This window comes from Moschus berezovskii, chromosome 22, assembly GCF_049115385.1.
Source record: "Moschus berezovskii isolate FMDL1 chromosome 22, NW_MosBer_1.0, whole genome shotgun sequence".
Taxonomy (NCBI): Eukaryota; Metazoa; Chordata; class Mammalia; order Artiodactyla; family Moschidae; genus Moschus; species Moschus berezovskii.
In genome coordinates, this window is record NC_142481.1 from 38,777,323 (window position 1) to 38,794,521 (window position 17,199).

The 17,199-nt window shown below is 47.2% G+C and overlaps 1 protein-coding gene across 5 annotated transcripts in view; it reads right to left on the reverse strand.

Moving 5' to 3' along the window:
- Positions 1-3,992: 3,992 nt before the first annotated feature.
- Positions 3,993-17,199, reverse strand: part of LOC129557976 (liver carboxylesterase-like) — a 32,421-nt gene continuing 19,214 nt past the window's right edge. For 4 of the 5 annotated variants that reach the window (XM_088830969.1, XM_088830973.1, XM_088830971.1 and 1 more), the window contains 6 exons: positions 16,051-16,191; positions 14,142-14,222; positions 13,718-13,865; positions 5,655-5,786; positions 4,596-4,668; positions 3,993-4,329 (listed from right to left, as the gene is read on the reverse strand). In XM_088830969.1, the coding sequence (XP_088687095.1) occupies positions 4,146-4,329; positions 4,596-4,668; positions 5,655-5,786; positions 13,718-13,865; positions 14,142-14,222; positions 16,051-16,191 (759 nt within the window). In that variant the 3' untranslated portion in view covers positions 3,993-4,145. The remainder of the gene's footprint in view (positions 4,330-4,595; positions 4,669-5,654; positions 5,787-13,717; positions 13,866-14,141; positions 14,223-16,050; positions 16,192-17,199) is intronic. The other variant, XM_088830970.1, reaches the window with a different exon arrangement.

Consider the following 17,199-nt stretch of genomic DNA (forward strand, 5'->3'; position numbering starts at 1 on the left):
GAGTACTGGAGAGAGGTGCCCTTGCCTTCCCCAAAACCAACTAGTTATGCCTAATGAAATTCTCATAAAGCATCAACTGGGTCTTCAGCAGAAACGCTACATGTCAGGAGGGAGTGGCATGATATATTGGAAGGCATGAAAGGAACAATCCCACAACCAAGAACACTCCACCTGACAAGGATATCATTCAGGTTTGAAAATAAGATCCAGAGTTTAAGCTAAAAGAAGGCTTCCCTGGTGACTCAGTGGTAAAGAATCCACCTGCCAATGCAGGTTCAATCCCTGGGTAGGGAAATTTGGATTTTGCCTGGAGAAGGAAATGACAACCCACTCCAGTATTCATGCCGGGGAAATCCCATGGACAGAGGAGCCTGGCAGGCTACAGTCCATGGGGTCGCAAAAGAGTTGGACATGAGTTAGTGATTAAACAACAAAAGCTAAGAGTTTGATACCAGAAAACCAGCTTTACAATAAATGCTAAAGGGACTTCTCTAAGAATGAAGACCACAGCTAGAGATAGGAAATTTACAGAAGAAAATATCTCACTGGTAACCACTGGTAGGAGATCAGCTCCTCTACAACAAAGCGCCACATCAAGATGGGCTGGCTAGGCAGAGTCATGGTGTTCCCCACACCCCCAACCCCAGTATGGTGACCCACAAGCAGGAGGGATCTCACAAACACACTGCTCATCCCTGAGGAGCGAGGGGTCTGTGCTCACTAGCCCTTAGGACCTGAACTGGAGACATAGCTCCCAGGATGCCTAATTTTAAAAACCAACAGGGCTCCTCTTCAGGAGAGCTATGGGCCTATAGGGAATGGAGATTTCTCTCTTAAAGAGATGATACTCAAACTCACTTGCCCGGGATCTAGCACAAAAGCAGCAGCTTAAAAGATGCTTAGACCATTTGTGAAGAAGATTTATTTGATAGTCCGTAAGCATCTGCTGGAGGGGCAGGAACCTGTTGGGATGCTCTCTGGGGACACAGGCACTGGTGGGCACCCTTTTTGCTTCTCCTTCTACTTTGCTAACATCAGCTTGCAGACACGTTTTCTGCCCTCTGGCTCTGACTTGCTAGCTCCGGGGGGGATGTCCGGCATCTGATTCTTTCCCTTGACTCCACCAAAGCTGACCAAGCAAGTGCCTCACCCCTGTACCACTTCTGCAGTCCCTCCAAAGCCAGTTGGGTGGGTGCCTACAGTCTTGCCAAACCTGGCTGCTCAAGTACCCTGCCCTTGCACTGCTCCTGTAACTCTCACCCAGGCCAGCAGACACACGCAGGCCATAATGGGGACACCCACCGTGGTTCACTCTGGTGGCCAGGAGTTTTATATTTCTGGTCCCAGGGGTCTGAAAAATCAGAAAGTTCTTGACACCCTCAAAAAGTGGCACCTATCAAGAAAACAACCAGGCTGCTTAGAAACAAACTCAGACTTAGAGAATGAACTTATGGTTGCCAGGGAGGAAGGATGTGGGGAAGGGGTAGGTAGGGAGTTTGGGGTCGACATGTACACATGGCTATATTTAAAATGGACAACCAGTTAGGACCCACTATACAGCACAGGGAACTCTGCTCAATGCTCTGTGACAGGTGCATGGCAAAGGAGTTAGGGGGAGAAAGGATACATGGATATATGTGGCTGAGTCCCTTTGCTGTCCGCCTGAAACTATTCAGTTCAGGTCAGTTCAGTCGCTCAGTCGTGTCCGACTCTTTGCGACCCCATGAACTGCAGCATGCCAGGCCTCCCTGTCCATCACCAGCTTCTGGAGTCCACCCAAACCCATATCCATTGAGTCGGTGATGCCATCCAGCCATCTCATTCTCTGTCGTCCCCTTCTCCTCGCGCCCTCAGTCTATCCCAGCATCAGGGTCTTTTCAAATGAGTCAGCTCTTCTCATCAGGTGCCAAAGTATTGGAGTTTCCGCTTCAACATCAGTCCCTCCAATGAACACCCAAGACTGATCTCCTTAAGGATGTACTGGTTGGGTCTCCTTTCAGTCCAAGGGACTCTCAAAAGTCTTCTCCAACACCACAGTTCACAAGCATCAATTCTTCAGCGCTCAGCCTTCTTTATAGTCCAACACTCACATCCATACATGATCAGTGGAAAAACCATAGCCTTGACGAGATGGACCTTTGTTTGCAAAGTAATGTCTCTGCTTTTAGATATGCTATCTAGGTTGGTCATAACTTTCCTTCCAAGGAGTAAGCGTCTTTTAATTTCATGACTGCAATCACCATCTGCAGTGATTTTGGAGCACCCCATAATAAAGTCTGACACTGTTTCCCCACCTATTTCCCATTGACTGCTGCTGCTGCTCAGTCGCTTCAGTTGTGTCCGACTCCTTGCGACCCATAGACGGCAGCCCACCAGGCTCCCCCATCCCTGGGATTCTCCAGGCAAGAACACTGGAGTGGGTTGCCATTTCCTTCTCCAGTGCATGAAAGTGAAAAGTGATTGACTAGTTAAGAATAAATTGGGATTTCCCATTGCTTGCAATGAACTAAATTACCACTAGGTGGAAGCAGACACAGATTAAAAGTAAATTCCTTTTTGACCTATAAAATCCTCACTAGCTAAGGGTCGGACACGACTGAGCGACTTCACTTTCACTTTTCACTTTCCACTTTCACACACTGGAGAAGGAAATGGCAACCCACTCCAGTGTTCTTCCCTGGAGAATCCCAGGGAAGGGGGGAGCCTGGAGGGCTTCCGTCTATGGGGTCACACAGAGTCAGACACGACTGAAGTGACTTAGCAGCAGCAGCAGCAGCAAACTCAAGAGCTGAGATCTATGACTTTGGAAGGGGGAGTACTTAAAATTCTGTATAACTATAGCTAAATTATGTTGCTGATTTTTTTAAAAATGTATCCAGTTTTCAACCTAAAATTTTTCTTTCCCTCCGCTTCAGTAGGTCTTCCCCAGGGCCTAAAGCAGGGGATGGGTTTGCTGCCTTTTCCCAGTGGTTAAGAAATTTCATTTCTTTGGGGAAGAAGTGTCTGAGCAGGGCTTCTAGCTTGCCCCACCTAGGGCAGGCTTTCTCTGATCTTACTACCTGTTACCAGTATTTCTCAAAGCTCCCTGATAGAGGTCCAGGGAGAAGGGCCTGCAATGAGTGTAAACACCCCTGTGGGTCCTTGGCTTCTGAGGATTGTACACTCCCGTACTCGCCCACAGTTGCCCTTAACACTTGATTCTCACTTTAAGTCACTCTACTCACACACACGGTGACTCCATCTTCCACCTGTCAGCAGACAGTCAGCCAGTGTTCATGTCCCATTTCTTCTCCACAGTGCCCGTCTTCCTTCAGACTTCAGGGTAATTGCCCTGCAACCTCTTTGAATGAATCAGAAAAAAATCACGAAACTGGGAATAATCCAGATTTTCCTGGCAGAAAGGGTGGCCGTAACTTTCTTAGAGATTTCTACATCCCAGAAGCCAGAAGTCACCCCAGGGATCTGAAAGAGACAGTTTTCAGGTGATACTCCTGGGACTCACTTCAGGATGGTCACTGCTTGGCCCTGATGTGGTCCGGGCTGCAGAAAGCTTTCATATGAGTTGTTGGAAGAGATGGCCCCAGGGAGGGCCCTGGAGGATAATATGTGACTTGAAGAAAGAATTGCAGACTGTAGGAGGGCAGGGAAGGGCCAGGCAGCCACGCTCAGTGTCGCCAAGCCTACGCCCCCTCTATCCCACTTCGGGACATCCTCAGGCTGTGTCGCCTCCATCTCTACAGTCAGCTCCGCAAGGAGGAGGGGGACAAGGCACTCTGATCCCCCACATCCTCTCACTGGAGTTGTGGATGGCCCTGAGACAGGGAGCAGACGCAGCGTCCCCCTCAGCACCTCCCAGGGCCCAGCCTGCTCCACTCTGCATGCACAGACGTCACGCCAGAATGGCCAGAGCACCTTCCTGCCAACGGTGCCCACTGTCTTCATCCTTCTCTCACTGAGGAGGATGACTTTATTCCAGCGCAAGACAAAGACACTGACTTGGTCTCCAGAAGAACATTTATTTCCAACTTGAGGCCACAGAAACGGAAACCCCCTCCCTGCCCTCTGCCACTGCCATCGGATAAGTCCTCAGCCTCCAAAATAAGACACCTCTTTGCCCCATAAACACTTCTGTAGAAACCCCCCGTTTACAGCTCAACATGTTTTGACTGTGGTGCCTTCTTTGCTGCCTCCTGGGACAGAAGCTCGTTCCAGAAAGCCACTTTCTCACTTTTCAGCTTCTCGGCTGCCCGAGTGTAGACACCAATCTGAAGGTACCCTTCTTTCTGGTCATACGCTGGCCAGTGGGGAAGCCCCTCCCCATTGGGGTTCCTGGAACAAAATCAAACAGAAATTCCCCAATGCTGCTGTCAGCTCTGAGATTATCAGGGACGCCCTGACTTCATTTCTGCCAAAGGCTCATATGCCTCCAGAGATAGGAAGCTGACCACATGCTGGGCTGCCAGTCCATCACAGGGAGCTCTCATGTCAGAGGTCACAGGGCGGGGCGTTTGACCATCACACCTTGGAAACTCCCCCCACCCAAGAGACACACCCTGTCCCTTCCCAACCCCACTCCATGTCTGCCAGCAGCTCACCCATTCCGAGCAAAGTTGGCCCAGAATTTCATCACCATCTTGCTGAGATTGATCTCTTCTTCTGAGATACCATCTGTGGGGAGGGGACAAAGCCAGTGCTGCTCAAAGTGTGGTTCGTGGGCAGTAGCAGCACTTGAGAAATTGTTAATAAATTCAGAAATGGGGGTCTTACTCCAGACCTACTGAGTCTAAGCTGCATTTTAGGAAGATCTTGGGTAACGCAAATGACTTCAAACTTGACAGCTACCGACTGAGGCCGGCCTCAGTGAAGGGCTGGAGTCGGTCCGTAAGCTATTGCCTTGTCTTCTGTGCCCTCCCGACTGCCCTTCCTGCTTCGGTGTTTCAGAGACACACCCCAGGGTTTCTGCTAGAGTCACCCTACTCCCAGGATGCTCTCCTTTGGGTCTTTTCTTGGTGTCCTTGATTCACACACATTTTCACAGAATCTGGAAAGTAACCGAGCTGCAAGATCCCGCTAAAGTCACCCAACCAGGAAATGCCCAGAGGCATTGTGTACAATGAACAGTTCTGCGATGCGTCACACACAATTTGTCTGTAATTGCTAATGGGCAAGGCATTGAAGACATCTGTGGAAAGTTTTTTTCTTTTTAAATATTACACACCTAGATATATTATGATATTAAAATACATGAGTTTTAGATAGATAGAGATTGGATAGAGAGACACACGCTAGTCCTGATTCAAGGTTAATAACAACTCTAACTTAACCCTCACGCACATTCTGATGTGTTCTTGTGAGGGCAGAGTGAGTGGTAGCATTCTAGCCCTGAGCAGGGCCCTGCGGGTGACCCAGCTCCCGTCTTGCTGATGATGCCCAGGTCTGGATTCTTAGCGCGACCATGGGTGAGGGCACAAGGACTCGCATTCTCCATCAGGTGCGTTAGAGCAAGACAATGGCTGGGACCGTGTCCTTCCACCCTGTTAGGTGAGTGCAGGAAACGAGGACCTGCAGAGAAGGAGGAACCTGCCCAAGGCCCCCAAATAAACTCGCACCCAGATCTCCTAACTCCAGGTTTATAGTCACCAAAGGGCCATCACCTTGCAAAATTGGAAACCCGAAGACAGAGGAGACTTCATCCCCGTGGTCCCCTACCACCGTCTTGGGTTTCATCGCTGATGAGAGGCTTGGGCGATACTCAAACTCATACATGTAGGTCGGGACTCCAGCATCTGCAAAACATGGATTCACACTCGGTTCATTTCAGCAGACACACACCTGATGGTATCAAGGTCTCTGGGGGCTGTGAGTAATCAGGAAATTGGGGGCACGTCTAGTCCTGAGTGAACAACTACAATATTAATAGCAGATGCCCACTGTGAGAACCAACTCTGTGCCAACCCTGTGTCCCTACAGGAAGCCCCTGGATATGAGCACATGAAAAATTTCATCACTTGCTTAAGGGTGCGTAGTTGGGGGAGGTGGAAATGGATTTGAGCTGGGTATTTACTGAGTGAGTGAGTGAAGAGTGAGTGAATGAATGCTGAAACCTTGAGTAGCTCCATTCTAAATAAATACAGGGGCACTGGGTCAGCTAACACAGGCCCCTGTTGATGCATCCACGCACAAGGAGCGCCACACACACACACACTATTGTATTTCACTGCTAACAGGCTAGTCTTCATTTCCTTTGAGAATACGTGCAGCCTGACAGGTGTCTTCCATTATGTCCATTTTTGAACCTTTCCAGTGATTTTCACCGGAGAAGGCAATGGCAAGCCACTCCAGTACTATTGCCTAGAAAATCCCATGGATGGAAGAGCCTGGTAGGCTGCAGTCCATGGGGTCACGAAGAGTCGGACGCGACTGAGCGACTTCAGTTTCACTTTTCACTTTCACACATTGCAGAAGGAAATGGCAACCCACTCCAGTGTTCATGCCTGGAGAATCCCAGGAACGGGGGAGCCTGGTGGGCTGCCATCTATGGGGTCACACAGAGTTGGACACGACTGATGTGACTTAGCAGCAGCAGCAGCAGCAGCAGTGATTTTCACATGTATCCCAAGAGGGAAGTAAATTCAAGTTGTGAGCCTGAAAGTGCAGATTTAAATACAAACTCCATGTTCAAGGTCAGGAGGGGCGGCCGTGAGGAGATACCCCTCATCCAAGGTAAGGTGCAGCGGCTGCGCTTTGCTGGAGCAGCTGTGAAGTGATACCCCACGACCAAGGTAAGAGAAACCCAAATAAGACGGTAGATATTGTGAGAGGGCATCAGAGGACAGACACACTGAAATCATAATCACAGAAAACTAGTCAATCTGATTACACAGACCACAGCCTTGTCTAACTCAATGAAACTAAGCCATGCCATGTGGGGCCATCCGAGACGGGTGGGTCATGGTGGAGAGGTCTGACAGATTGTGGTCCACTGGAGAAGGGAATGGCAGACCACTTCAGGATACTTGCCTTGGGAACCCCATGAACAGTATGAAAAGACAAAGTGATAGGATACTGAATGAGGAATTCCCCAGGTCGGTAGGTGCCCAGTATGCTACTGGAGATCAGTGGAGAAATAACTCCAGAAAAAATGAAGGGATGGAGCCAAAGCAAAAACAATACCCAATTGTGGATGTGACTGGTGATAGAAGCAAGGTCCGATGCTATAAAGGGCAATATTGCATAGGAACCTGGAATGTTAGGTCCATGAATCAAGGCAAATTGGAAGTGGTCAAACAGGAGATGGCAAGAGAGAACGTAGACATTCTAGGAATCAGTGAACTAAAATGGACTAGGATGGGTGAATTTAACTCAGATGACCATTAAATCTACTACTGTGGGCAGGAATCCCTTAGAAGAAATGGAGTAGCAATCGTGGTCAACAAGAGTCCGAAATGCAGTACTGGGATGCAATCTCAAAAATGACAGAATGATCTCTGTTTGTTTCCAAGGCAAACCATTCAATATTACAGTAATCCAAGCCTATGCCCCAACCAGTAATGATGAAGAAGCCGAAGTTGAACGGTTCTATGAAGACCTACAGACCTTTTAGAACTAACACCCAAAAAAGATGTCCTTTTCATTATAGGGGACTGGAATGCAAAAGTAGGAAGTCAAGAAACACCTGGAGTAACAGACAAATTTGGAGCACGGAATGAAGCAGGGCAAAGGCTAATAGAGTTTTGCCAAGAAAACGCACTGGTCTTAGCAAACATCCTCTTTCAACAACACAAAAGAAGACTCTACACATGGACATCACTAGATGGTCAACACCAAAATCATATTGATTATATTATTTGCAGCCAAAGATGGAGAAGCTCTATACAGTTAGGAAAAACAAGACCAGGAGCTGACTGTGGCTCAGATCATGAACTCCTTATTGCCAAATTCAGACTGAAATTGAAGAAAGTGGGGAAAACCACTAGACCATTCAGATATGATCTAAATCAAATCCCTTATGATTATACAGTGGAAGTGAGAAATAGATTTAAGGGACTAGATCTGATAGAGTGCCTGATGAACTCTGGACAGAGGTTCGTGAGATTGTACAGGAGATAGGGACCAAGACCATCCCCATGGAAAAGAAATGCAAAAGGGCAAAATGACTGTCTCAGGAGGCCTTACAAAGAGCTGTGAAAAGAAGAGAAGTGAAAAGCAAAGGAGAAAAGGAAAGATATAGGCATCTGAATGCAGAGTTCCAAAGAATAGCAAGGAGAGATAAGAAAGCCTTCCTCAGAGATCAATGCAAAGAAATAGAGGAAAATAACAGAATAGGAAAGACAAGAGATCTCTTCAAGAAAATTAGAGATACCAAGGGAACATTTCATGCAAAGATGGGCTCGATAAAGGATAGAAATGGTATGGACCTAACAGAAGCAGAAGATATTAAGAAGAGGTGGCAAGAATACACAGAAGAACTGTACAAAAAAGATCTTCACGACCAAGATAATCACGATGGTGTGATCACTCACCTAGAGCCAAACATCTTGGAATGTGAAGTCAAGTGGGCCTTAGAAAGCATCGCTACGAGCAAAGCTAGTGGAGGTGATGAAATTCCAGTGGAGCTATTTCAAATCCGGAAAGATGATTCTGTGAAAGTGCTGCACTCAATATGCCATGACATTTGGAAAACTCAGCAGTGGCCACAGGACTGGAAAAGGTCCGTTTTCATTCCAATCCCAAAGAAAGGCAATGCCAAAGAATGCTCAAACTACCGCACAATTGCACTCATCTCACAGCTAGTAAAGTCATGCTCAAAATTCACCAAGCCAGGCTTCACCAATACGTGAACCGTGAACTTCCAGATGATCAAACTGGTTTTAGAAAAGGTAGAGGCACCAGAGATCAAATTGCCAACATCTGCTGGATCATGGAAAAAGCAAAAGAGTTCCAGAAAAACATCTATTTCTGCTTCACTGACTATGCCAAACACTTTGACTGTGTGGATCACCATAAACTGTGGAACATTCTGAAAGAGATCGGAATACCAGACCACCTGACCTGCCTCTTGAGAAACCTGTATGCAGGTCAGGAAGCAACAGTTAGAACTGGACATGGAACAACAGACTGGTTCCAAATAGGAAAAAGAGTATGTCAAGGTTGTATATTGTCACCCTGATTATTTAACTTATATGCAGAGTACATCATGAGAAATGCTGGGCTGGAAGAAGCACAAGCTGGAATCAAGATTGCCGGGAGAAATATCAATAACCTCAGATATGCAGATGACACCACCCTTATGGCAGAAAGTGAAGAGGAACTAAAAAGTCTCTTGATGAAAGTGAAAGATGAGAGTGAAAAAGTTGGCTTGAAGCTCAACATTCAGAAAACTAAGATCCTGGCATCTGGTCCCATCACTTCATGGCAAATAGATGGGGAAACAGTGGAAACAGTGTCAGACTTTATTTTTTTAGGCTCCAAAATCACTGCGGATGCTGACTGCAGTCATGAAATTAAAAGACACTTACTCCTTGGAAGGAAAGTTATGACCAACCTAGATAGCATATTAAAAAGCAGAGAGATTACTTTGCCAACCAAGGTCCGTCTAGTCAAGGCTATGGTTTTTCCAGTGGTCATGTATGGATATGAGAGTTGGACTGTGAAGAAAGCTGAGTGCCGAAGAATTGATGCTTTTGAACTGTGGTGTGGAGAAGACTCTTGAGAGTCCTTTGTACTGCAAGGAGATCCAACCAGTCCATTCTAAAGGAGATCAGTCCTAGGTGTTCATTGGAAGGACTGATGCTAAAGCTGAAACTCCAATACTTTGGCCACCTCATGGGAAGAGTTGACTCACTGGAAAAGACCCTGATGCTGGGAGGGATTGGGGGCGGGAGGAGAAGGGGACGACCTAGAATGAGATGGCTGGATGGCATCACCGACTCGATGGACATGAGTTTGAGTGAACTCCGGGAGTTGGTGATGGACAGGGAGGCCTGGCGTTCTGTGATTCATGGGGTCGCAAAGAGCTGGACACGACTGAGCGACTGAACTGAACAGATGCAGAAAGGGTAAAATTTGCTCCCCGTGTCCTAGGAAACCTCCGTTTGGCAGTTCATTTCCTTTGTGTCTGTCCTCTCCTGTGTCTTGCTTCCTGCGCGAGGCTGGGGGAGGGTGCAGCAGTGGCAGGAGGGGGAAGGGGCTGGGGAAGGGGACAGCCCCTCTCTCCTGGCCTCTCCTCCCTCCCCTCTCCCCTCTCTCCATCCCCTTCTCGAAGCCCCAAGAAGACGTCACTTTTCTGCTGATGCTTCAGCAGAGATGCCCATCTTGCTGCTCCAGGGCTGACTCGTGGGCCCCCCACCTGGGGAGCTCTGTGCTCTGCATTGATGCTTATGCCAAAATCAGGGACTCTAATGGGGAAGGGTCAGGCCCCAAGACAGGCTGGTGCGGAGATACCACAACATCCCCTCCCCGCCTTGGGGATCCTATCACATTTGGAAAATGCCCAACAAAGGAAAATGAACAAAATGATCACTTATAATTGCACTGCTCAGAGAAACCTATTAATATTTCACAACTTACTCCACTTATGCACATAAAATGATGACACTATTGTATGTGTTATTGCATATGACCATAATAATTGCTTCATATCATTAAAATTTCCCCACAAAGTAGTTTAACAATATATGCCATTCCTACAGGAGGATGTAAAATAATTTGTGTAATTGCCTCTCTCATCTCCCATCTTTGTACTTTGATTTAGCAAGAGGTGGTTTTTGAAAGAAAAAGGTGGTTTTGGGACCATTCTCTGTGGTCCCGCAAGCCACTTATTAAACAGTTGCTTCAAGGTTGTGACTTCCCTGGTTGCTCAGATGGTAAAGTTCTATCTGCAATGCTGGAGACCCGGGTTCGATCCCTAGGTTGGGAAGATCCCCTGAAGAAGGAAATGGCACCCACTCCAGTACTCTTGCCTGGAAAATCCCATGGACACAGGAGCCTAGTAGGCTACAGTCCATGGGGGTAACAAAGAGTTGGATATGGCTGAGTGAATTTACTATACTTCACTTCAAGATCAAGCAGAGATTGCCGTAAGGAGGGGCTTTAACCTTGGCTCTGCCATTTTAAAGTTTTGAAAGAACTCATGATCCAACCATAGGAGAAAGAACTTTCACAAATGGGAGAAATTATTTTGGGGCGCATGTTGCCCAAAAGATATTTTTGTTCATTTTTCTCTTTTTAACATTTCTGCCTTAAATTTCTGAGATTTATTAAATTCCTACAACCACAAGTCTTCAAAAGAATAAGTAGGGCACAGGTTTGAATAATAACATTTAGGAACAATAAGAAAAGCAGAGGGAAGGAAAGAGCTAGCAATAAAAAATACACAAATTTAAACAGTGTGATGTTCTTCTTTCTTTCTTTGGTAAGGAGGGTCTTATGAAATTAGCAGCATTATTTTTATTTTTTAATCTGAGTATCTCAACAGAGAGAATTAAGAAATACTCATTCTTATATACTGGAAGCAATTTCACAATATCTATCAAGAATTTTAAAATGGTCCTACAAGCTAGCCTAGTAATTAAACCTTTAATAACCAAATCTAAAATAAAAAAATCATCAGAGATTTGGTTAAAGATATATGCACATAAGGCTGAGCATAATGTTTTACAGCATCAAAGTATGGTCCGTTCCGTTCCGTTCCGTCACTCAGTCGTGTCCGACCCTTTGCGACCCCGTGGACTGTAGCCTACCAGGCTTCTCCGTCCATGGGATTCTCCAGGCAAGAATACTGGAGTGGGTTACTGTTTCCTTCTCCAGGGGATCTTCCCGACCCAGGGATCGAACCCGGGTCTCCCACATTGGAGGCAGATGCTTTAACCTCTGAGCCACCAGGGAAGCCCAAAGTATGGTCAGCCTGCCTCAATAGCCAATAGGACAGGAATACTAAAGTAAATTTTACTGTATTATTCCATGAGATAATGGATGCTTTTTGAGTTTTCATTGACATTGAGGAAATGCTTACCTTATAGGATTCCATGAAAAAAACACAATATAAAATTAATATTTAAATTATATGTAAGACATGGGAAGATTAATGAAGAAAATATGTCAAAAACTTATAGCAGATATTTCTATGAATTTTGAAGGCTTCCAAGGTCACAGCTAGCTTTGAGTAGAAGTTTGACTAGAAACTAGACATTTCTAGATTCTTTTTTATGTGATTCCGTATTTTCAAAAAGTTCTACAACTAAAAGATATTAACGTTTATATTCAGAATAAGTTCTCTTCTGTATTAAAAAAGACTTAATACAAGTACAAAAAGTCTTAAAAAGGAAAGAATAATGTTGATAAAATCGGGGAAGTCCAAGCAAAAATGACTCTGATGGGAGTCTGACACGTCCTGACACATCCAAGATGACTGGGTCAACAGACAATGAAGCAGAGGAAACCACACGTAAGGAGAGACAAGACCAAGTTTGTGAAAGAACAGTTCTGACCCCAGGCCGCCCCTGGCTGAAGAGCTTCATCAAGACCCTAGGGAGGAGGAAGGGTAACCGGAACCTATCCATGACTGTATTGAACTGGGAGGATGGTAGGTCAGCTGTAACTACTTTTTATTATGCTTGTACAGTCCCAAATTCTAAAACCCTCTAGCATGGTTAGAAAGAGTGCTCTGGGTCAGAGAACCACGTCCTGTCTTGCAGACGTGGTAGAGATAGCTCCTGGAAAGGGAGGGTCCTGTGAGGACCTCAGCAAGGCACTCCAAAAGGACACCTCCTGTCCAAGTGAGCTCCTCCATCCTTGGCCTCAAGCCCCTAGGGGCCCCCTCACTCACAGTCTTGGGATACGCTGAAAGGTCCTGCCATAGACCCAGCACACACTGGCATGGAACAAGGCCAGCTGCAGACATCAACATTCTCCAGACCACTTGCCCCATACCTCCCTCTGCTCAGTCCTTTGGGTTTTCTTCGTCCCAGACAACATTCCTGATCCAACACTTGGCCTCATGCTATCCCCAGCTCCACTGGTTAACAAACTAGTTTGAAGCTATCACTGACCTTGGAAGGCTTCTAAGACAAAACCTCCAATATGTGCCCTGTGGCCCCACAGACTACTGTCATTCAGGTGAGGGATCTCGGGGCAGAGACTGTTGGGAGTGTCCCCTTGTCCCCTGCTTCTGGGCACACTGGCCAGAGTTCCACCTCCTGCATCTGTAGCTCTTTGCCTGAGGTCTTCGGCAGCCAGAGACCACTCTGCCCACATGTGCAGCAGATCAAAGCACCAGGGAATTAACTGCCCTTGGGAACAGGCTTCAACGGATGACTCATCAAACTGGAGGATAAACACCCCAGCTCTCTTGCCACTCACTCGGGAAAACCCTGAGCCACGTCTCCTGCTGATTTCCCAGAGCTCCGCAGCTCCAGGTGTCCCTGGAGGATGCTCACTTGACAGCACAGTGTAGACTGACTTCCGTCTCCATTCGAGTCACTTCTCCACTCCTCTCCCAGTGTTATCTGGGATCACCCCCAAATACACTACCTGCATTTGGATCCTTTTCTCAGAGTCTGCTTCTGGTGAAAACCAAACTAGGACACTGCCCCGCCCCTGGCTATATGGAATGTACCCTGAAGTTTTCTTATATCTTTCTATGCTGAGGGTTAAGACAGAATACAGTGTGAAGCTGGTGGGGTCAGTGTCCCTCTCCTGTCCAGTGCCGAAGACTCACCTCTGTGGTAACGGGCCGTGTTCACAGATGGGACACAAAACAACCCATCTGCAATCAAGTCCAGGAGCAGGTCTTTCTTTTGGACAGGGTCATGTGTCCCTCCTAAATACTTGTCAGTGGCCACTGGAGCCAGTTCCTCAGGGATGTTCTGAAATACATCAAAAGTTAAAGTGACCAGCACGCCCTCGTGAACACCCCTGGCTTCCCCAGCCAGGGAGGAAGGCTTGCATTAACGGTGAACCTCTCAGGCCCCATGCCACCACTCCCGCCCACCCCTGCTGCTGAGCTGGAAAGGCAGAAACTAGGAGCTGAACCGCCCACCCCTAGCCCCAGCCTTCATTTTGCCACCAGCTGCTCTGCCATCGGGAACAAGCCCCGGCCCTCTTTAGTGCTCAACCAGTTTCCATGACTTCTAGAGTCTTACAAGGATGGGGTAGGACTTCCACACGAGTGACGTGGCCATCTCCTGGTCCATCTTGCCTGCAGAGAGTGGGAAGCCCACTAACTGTTAAAACAAAGGTTAAGCAATTGTGAAATCATCAGGAAATAGCAGGAAAAATGAAAGTGACCAACAGACCAAACTAAATGGAGGCTGGGTTTTTGATGAGTTTTGGACTCAAATGGACTTTCATATCCAGAGACCAAGGAGTGTAAAGAGGATAATATAATTAAGGGAAGCTGTCCTAGTGTAGACACACACACACACACAAATGATTAGAGTCCCCAGAGTGGTCGAGACAGAGAGGGAAGATTTCAGCCAGCCTAGTGTTGAAGTGAAGGGCTCTGGGGCAGATGACACGACCCCACAAATACCCCACTTGTGTCAGAGAACTGAAAAAAAGTGAAAGTGTTACTAGCTCAGTCGTGTCTTACTCTTTGCAACCCCATCGACTGTAGCCCACCAGGCTCCTCTGTTCCTGGAATTCTCCAGGCAAGAATACTGGAGTGGGTAGCCATTCCCTTCTCCAAGGGATCTACCTGACCCAGGGGCTTTACAGGCAGATTTGCTAGTCAGATAACTGAAAAAGCCCCAAATCCTGCCATTATGACTTTGGTCCTTTGGTATAACCTCTGAAATCATTCTGAAGAACCACAGAACTGTGCACATAACAACTCCATTAAAACTCGGCCCTAAGAGACTTGACCAAACTCCAGGACAGCTGCAGGAGGCTTAAGGCCATGTCCCCAGGATGACCGCAGTCTCCCTTCAAGAGCTCTGGGCTGCCTTGAGATTTTACTGTTTCAGCCAAAGCCTGGTGATAGGCAGGTAGGTCCATGAACTCCCTCTTAGAGCAGTTACTTTAGAACTCTCGTAATTATAAGCCTTTCCTTTGTCCCTTTAAATGTAAACTTACCACCCAAAGTTGTTTCCTCAAGGATCTGAGAGCCATCTCTATGAAAAACAAATATTCAGGGGATAATTCTTGCTTTGTCCTCAGAGCAAGAATTTTTAACTCAAGAATTTTTTAAACTCAGTCCCTGTGAAAACATAAAGTCTAACTTCAGTGGGAACATTGATTCTACTTACATCACTGCCTCCTGTCATAAAGACAGAAATTTGTTTCTTCTCCAGATTAATGCCAGCTAACAAATGCAGGTGGTCCAGTCATATGGACAATCCACCCCACCCCACCCCACCCCCACCCACTCCTTAAATAAGCTCCAGGCTTTCATTTCAGGGATTGGGTTCAGTTCACAATGGATCATTTCCCTCTAGCAGGGATGTAACTAAATCAAATCTGTTACCACTTCACCTGGTGTCTGGCTTTGTTTATCTCTGTCAGAAGGGAAAGCCCTCCTCCATCCATGGGATTTTCTAGGCAAGAGTACTGGAGTGCCTTGCCATTGCCTTCTCTGCCTAACTTTTAGAAGTCAGTTGTAACTCAGGAGGAAGCTGGCTCCTCTGAATCTTTCCAGTGAGAAGACTGAGAGCTTGGGTAGGGCGGAGGTAATTTATGGAGAAAGCATGAAAGCAGCAAGCCTGAGGCGAGAGGCTGCAGGTTCTAAGCCCCATTCTCCTTAACTCCTGAGCCCCTTCCCCTTTCCAGGCCTTGCGTTTTTTATCTGCCCAGTGATGATCTCTACCAGCCCTCCTGGAACCGACATTTCAGGATTCATGGATGGGAGGACAATCAGAGAATGTGTGGGGACGTGGGTCCCCTGAACTGCACCACCCAGATGACAGTGTGGACCATCAGAAATGGTTTCCACGGAAATGTCAAATTGTATGAAGGGGACAGCTGGCCTGGTCCCAGAGAGAGGTCTGTGACCACGGATGGGGAGGCTTTATGATGGGCAGGGAAGAGAAGTCTACGAGGCCTGCACTTTCTCACCAATGGCAGAATCCAGCCAAACTCTTGCTTGTTGATTCCGACGATGTAGGGAACGGTGTTGAAGTTCTTTTCAGCCAGCATCTCTATGGGCATCTTTGGCAGCACCACTCCGTCCACCACGGTGGGCAGGAAAGGGTAGGTCTGGGGAAGAGGGCAGAGTAGTGTCTGGGCTTCCCCTTCCAGGTCACACCGCATCCCCGTCTCCACCTGCCGAAGCTCATGACCAGTATCACACACCTGATTCCTAACAAAGGGGGATAACTCTGTGGAGCCCAGAGGGCAGAACTCTGACCAGGGGACAGCAGTGGTCAGGTGATGGGGACAGATCTTCAGCCCATTTGGTATAAAAATATATAACATGATGTGCATGTATTTGAAGTATATATATATATATGTCTCTTCCCAGTGTCACGCAGCTCTCATTATCTGTGGTACTCATGCTCTAAAAAGTTACTGTGACAGACATCCCGGGGGGTCCTCCAGTTAAGAGACTGTCTGCCAGTGCAGGGGACATGGGGTTAATCCCTGGTCCCGGAACATTCCACAGGCCTCGGGGCAACTAAGCCCAGATGCTGCCGAGTGCCTAGAGCCTGGGCTCCACAACAAGAGAGGCCAGAGAAATGAGAAGCCTGAACACCACAACTAGAGAGGTGACCCCGACGCTGTAACTGGAGAAAAGCCCGTGCAAGGTGAAGACCCAGCACAGCCAAAAGTAAATACATAATAAAAGAATGAACTAGGGGGAAAAAAACAGCCAACAAGGACTCAGTGAGTGCTTCCCTGGGTGATTCGACTGTAAATCTCTTGGCTGTCAGCCTCACAACAGTACCGCCCACTATGATTGTTTTTATCCGCCTTCATCTCATAAAATCACAAACGTAGCTTGTTTTTCATGGCTTCACAGGCTATAGATGTTACTTTAGCATATTCCTAAGCAGCTCAAGGAACTGATGGGCAAATAATCTTTTCACATTCTGGATGCTCTGCATTGCTGATTCATTAGCACTGGGCAGCAGCCTGCCACCCATGCCTGAGGGCACTCGGCCTAATACTCCCATTTCTCACGAGTCAGACACATTGTAGGCTGCCTGCACTTAGGCACACTAGACAGCCCTTCTGTCTGTGGTCGGGGATAATTTTAAACAGCCA